At 39.0% G+C, this 5194-nt stretch overlaps 2 protein-coding genes across 2 annotated transcripts; one reads left to right on the top strand and one right to left on the bottom strand.

The window, feature by feature from the left end:
* The first annotated feature begins 6 nt into the window (after positions 1–6).
* On the top strand, positions 7–2428 carry LOC109222516 (long-chain-alcohol oxidase FAO2-like). Its single transcript, XM_019386863.1, has 2 exons — positions 7–214; positions 426–2428. The coding sequence occupies exons 1-2, from the start codon at positions 15–17 to the stop codon at positions 2317–2319; spliced, it is 2094 nt and encodes a 697-aa protein (XP_019242408.1). The 5' UTR covers positions 7–14; the 3' UTR covers positions 2320–2428.
* Positions 2429–2688: 260 nt separating this feature from the next.
* On the bottom strand, positions 2689–4798 carry LOC109222518 (succinate--CoA ligase [ADP-forming] subunit beta, mitochondrial-like; the record flags this gene model as incomplete). The annotated part of the gene is made up of 7 exons (XM_019386864.1): positions 2689–3043; positions 3170–3241; positions 3549–3671; positions 3903–4067; positions 4169–4303; positions 4444–4596; positions 4691–4798. Coding segments are annotated over 7 exons (834 nt in total), but the record flags the coding sequence as incomplete, so codon positions are not given.
* Positions 4799–5194: the final 396 nt, after the last annotated feature.

A 5194-nucleotide genomic window follows, 5' to 3' on the forward strand; every position in this document is an offset into this window, starting at 1 on the left:
AACAAAAAAAAAAGATGACCCATTCTTCATTGAAAGGAGGAAGAATTAGTAGTCCTTATAGCCATGGCTTCTCTTCTTCTCAAATCCAAACTATTGCTTCCTTTTGTGAAACTATCATTCCTCCACTCCCAACACCCCTATATGATCATCAAGATTCAATCTTTTCTTCTTCTGGTTCTCAGCCTCCATTCCCCAATGAGGTAAATTTTTCTAAGTCTTTTTTTTGCTGTTTACTGTCTCATGAAAAAGACAAACAAGATTCTTCTTTTAATATGATTGGGTTTTTTGTGTGTAACATAAGCATTGTTCTTTGCTATANTGCTTTTAAAATATTTTAATAGCCCATCATACTTTTTCAAGATAATGACCTTGTTTTTATCCGAAACTAGAAAAGGAACTGAATCTGGATAAAAGGATTAAATTAGTGATAAGCCTCAATTATTGGACTTGTTTCTGTTTATGAATGTATTAATGAATAATTGGTTTTACACTTTCTTGCCTTTTGATGGTAACATGTTGGAACTATTCTTCACTAAGCATACTTGGTTGGTTGGTTCTGTGCAGACTGATGAAAATTTCAAGAATCCAGCATGGGAAGCTATTGGGTATCATCCAGACACAAGACTGACTCCATCTGAATACCATAAAGAAAGACCACTTGAAAAAGGGATTGTGGAAACCATAAACGAGAGTGATGAAACCTTGAAAGAATCCTTAACCAAGAAAGGTGTTCCTCTTACTGAGGATACAAAAGACAACACTTTTAAGATAAGATGTGATGTTGTGATTGTTGGTTCTGGATGTGGAGGAGGAATTGCAGCAGCAATCCTTGCAAAATCAGGTCACAAAGTCGTCGTGCTCGAAAAAGGTCATTACTTTGTGCCAGAAGATTATTCTGGTCTGGAAGGACCTTCTATGAATGAACTGTATGAGTCAGGTGCAATGCTTAGTACTCTTGATGGAAAAGTAATGGTTATGGCTGGAACAACAGTTGGTGGTGGATCAGCTGTAAACTGGTCTGCTTCCATTAGAACTCCAACTGATGTTCTCAATGACTGGTCTGTGAAGCACAAGATTCCATGGTTTGGAACTTCTGAATATCAGTCTGCCATGGATGCAGTCTGCAAACGGATTGGTGTGACGGAGAATTGCTCCAACGAAGGACTTCAGAATCAAGTAATACGAAGAGGGTGTGAAAATCTTGGTTTGAAGGTGGAAAATATACCAAGAAATTCTTCAGAGAATCATTATTGTGGTTCTTGTGGTTATGGTTGTAAAACAGGAGACAAGAAAGGGACTGATACCACTTGGCTTGTTGATGCTGTTAACGCAGGCGCCGTTATCTTGACTGGATGCACTGCAGAAAGGTTCATACTGGAAGATAACATGAATGAGAAGATGAAGAAAAGATGTATTGGAGTTATTGCAACAACTGAAAGCAGGAAGATCACTAAGAAGCTGCACATTGAAGCTCGCGCCACGATTTCTTCCTGTGGATCTCTATTGACACCTCCCTTACTGATTTCCAGTGGACTGAAGAACAAGAACATTGGGACAAACCTCCACCTCCACCCTGTTCTTTTGGCGTGGGGATACTTCCCCGAATCCATGTCTGAATTCAAAGGTAAGAATTATGAGGGAGGAATAATGACAGCCCTTCATAAGATGGTGCCTGAAGAAACTAATGCACAGGCCATAATAGAAGCTACAGCTCTGGGACCTGCTTCTTTCGCCTGCTTTTTCCCATGGACTTCTGGGCAGGATATGAAGGAGAGGATGACAAAGTACTCACGAACAGTAAATCTGTTAGCATTGGCAAAAGATCAAGGTTCAGGAGAAGTAAAGAAGGCAGGGAGGATAACGTACAGACTGGATGAAATTGATAAAGAGAACATCAAAGCAGGCTTAAGAAGGGCATTGAGGATCATGGTAGCAGCAGGAGCTGTTGAAGTGGGAACATATCGAAGCGATGGCCAGAAAATCAGTTGTAAAGGGATCAAGAATGAAGAGTTGGAACAGTTTCTGGACACAGTTGGAGCTACTGGAGGGCCAAGCTCTAAAGGAGAACAGTGGACAATCTATGGCTCTGCACATCAAATGGGAAGCTGCCGGATGGGGGCGAATGAGGAAGATGGAGCAGTGGATGAGAATGGAGAATGCTGGGAAGCGAAAGGCTTATATGTATGCGATGGAAGTGTGCTTCCTACTGCAGTTGGTGTCAACCCAATGATCACTATACAGTCCACTGCTTATTGCATTGCCAAGAGAATAGCAGAGTCGATGCATAAAGAAAAGCTAATTTCAGACATATGTAAATGACATAAATGTGTCTCCCTCACCCCAGAATAAATCTTATCTGGGAAATAAAATTTACCATTTCAATTTCAACCGATGCACTGAAAACAGAATTGCAACTAAACTGTTACCATTTTGCATTCAATGATAGCTATCCACCTCCATGCAAATTCAACCACTGCCTAGCACACGAAACTAGATTACGCCGAAAAAGATGCTTGCCCTATTCATAAAGTAAGTGGAGCAATTTACCTAGACGCAACAATTGAATTTCTTGGATAGGAACCAAATCAATTTGAACAACTTTACTCATGTATAATAACTGTTCCCATGGCTAACTGGGAGATATTAAAAGGCTTATTCTAAGTTTATCGACAAGACCACAAAAAAATATGGTTCTAAGGGCCAGTAATTTTTAGGATACTCTCAAAGTTCCAGAAGCTGGGAACAACACAATCATGAATAAAGAAAGGGTAAAATCAGAGGGATAAGGATCAATAGGAACGATAGTAACGGTCACAGCTGAATAACACCAAGCTTATTCCAAGTCTTATCAAGAAGAATTTAATCCCTATTTTCTTCTTGTACACTTGAAATGTGGACATTCAGATGCTTCCTATCAAAAAGGGAGAGACTATGAAATAAATAAAACAATAAAATTGGTTTCCACTCAACTAGCAGTTGCTTTTACTGCTTTCTCAGCCGCATCATCTAAATCTTCGGCAGTTATCAAGGTCATCCCACTTTCCTGCACAGACAAACCAGGGCAGAAAGCAATTACCACTTGAGACTGAATTCTCTGATGAAACAATAATTAGCAACTGCCAAGTGCAGAAAATAAGTTCCTGCCTAGAGGATGAAATTCAGAATTTACCTTTAGTATTCTCTTCCCTTGTTCGACATTGGTACCCTCAAGGCGAACAACCACTGGCACTTTCAATTGAACCTTAAGAAAAAATGGAAGAATCAGCATATTTGCATGAAGCTTCGTGCAGTCTCAAGGTCATAGATGGAGTTATACGTTTTAATCCTCTCCTCCTCTTTCTCTTTTTTCTTCATTAGGGGGGAAAGGTTGAGCTAAAAGAACTCCAGAAAAGACAAATCATTAACAGGAAACGGGGTTCAGTAAAAAGAGCCATTCATTATCGATGTCTGGCGAGGAATATGGCAGACACCAAAACCCGATTTTGAAAGAGAATGCATCTTTGATCTACACAACCCTAATCAATCACCAAAGCTAAAACAATACAAACCTGTTTGGCCGCATTGACAATACCACTGGCTATCACATCACACTTCATTATTCCTCCAAAGATGTTAACCAGGATTGCTTTTACCTTCTCATCTGAAGTCAAAATTTTAAAAGCCTCCACAACCTACTTTGAATACAAGAGAAAAAGTTAAAGGTACTGAGAAATTTTAAACTTTTGAAAGAAAATCAACACATTTTTAAGCCAAAAACTGAACCTTCGCTCTGAACGAATGTTGATTTATTATTTCTATGTATAGAGAAGTGTTAATTTGTCATTATTAAGAACAATATCTGGAAAGATGATAACATGACCACAAGTGTTCTTCACGATGTACTACCAAGAAATTAGACATACTTGTCCTTCAGAGGCATTACCACCAACGTCAAGAAAGTTGGCCGGAGTCCCTCCATGAAGCTTAATTATATCCATGGTAGCCATTGCCAATCCAGCGCCATTCACCATGCAACCAATTTCTCCATCTAAGCCAATATAGTTCAAATCAGCTTTTGCAGCAGCAACCTGAGTTAAACAACAACAGTCAGCCCCAAAATGAAAACTTGTATATACTTGCGTAGGACAAAAGAAGCATGTCATCATTCAAAAGAAAGTAGAAGGAGTACCTCACGAGGATCTTCTTGTGATGAATCACGGAGAGCAAAAATTTCTTTTTGACGGTAAGAAGCATTATCATCAAAATTGAGCTTAGCATCAGCAGCTACCAACTTCTTATCAGATGTTTCAGCAAGGGGGTTGATCTGCCAAGTGCCCAAAAAAGACCGGTACAGATTGAGGGACATAGGGAGAAGAAAATTTCTAAAGGCACGTTTTCTACAAACTCTAAACATGTGGAACAGTTGGCTCTACGAAAGCCCTAAAGAATTCATGAACTGCTTACCTCTAACATTGTGCAGTCACATTCACAGAACATTTTATATAACTTTTTCACTTGTTCAATTGAATCATTTCTGTCAGCTACTTTAGGAGCCAAACCATCGACGACCTTCGCAGCATCTTCGTCAGTGATTCCTCTAAACACATCAATGGGAACCTGCAAATTACAGAACGAAAAACTTTTTACTTGAGAAAAATAGCACGAAACAAAATTGCAAGAGGTTGGATTTGAACGTTGAAGCAAAAGCAACCTTTATAATCATGTCAGGAAATTTTTCAGCCAGGTCTTCAATACTGGTACCTCCCTTTGAACAGGCAATTATGAGCTGTGGCACAGAAAGCAAGAGCAAGCAGCTTAGCTAAGAGGTTGATTTTAATGCAATTACCAGTATCTACCTGTTCAACTTCATTACTAAAAGAAGTACCAATTAGGCTTTTGGAGATAACAGCCCCTCATAACCATTTAATTATATAAGAACTTAAAGTGAAAAGGGTTGTATCCTGAAATTTGTAATTACTTGCAATCTAGATGCATTTTACTCTTGAAGTGGAATGAACCAATATATATACTTCCCACCTTTTGCTTGACCTTCCTAAAAGATAAGCAGTTAGGAATTGTCAATTACGATTGGATGCTTTAGAAAGTCATCCAAAGGTGAACAGCAAGCATGACTTGCTCTTCAATTAGAAATGAGAGCGAGTTGTATGGATAGAAACCTACTGACCACTGACTAGATATGAAGAATACATGCATC

Source organism: Nicotiana attenuata, unplaced genomic scaffold (genome assembly GCF_001879085.1).
Source record: "Nicotiana attenuata strain UT unplaced genomic scaffold, NIATTr2, whole genome shotgun sequence".
Taxonomy (NCBI): domain Eukaryota; kingdom Viridiplantae; phylum Streptophyta; class Magnoliopsida; order Solanales; family Solanaceae; genus Nicotiana; species Nicotiana attenuata.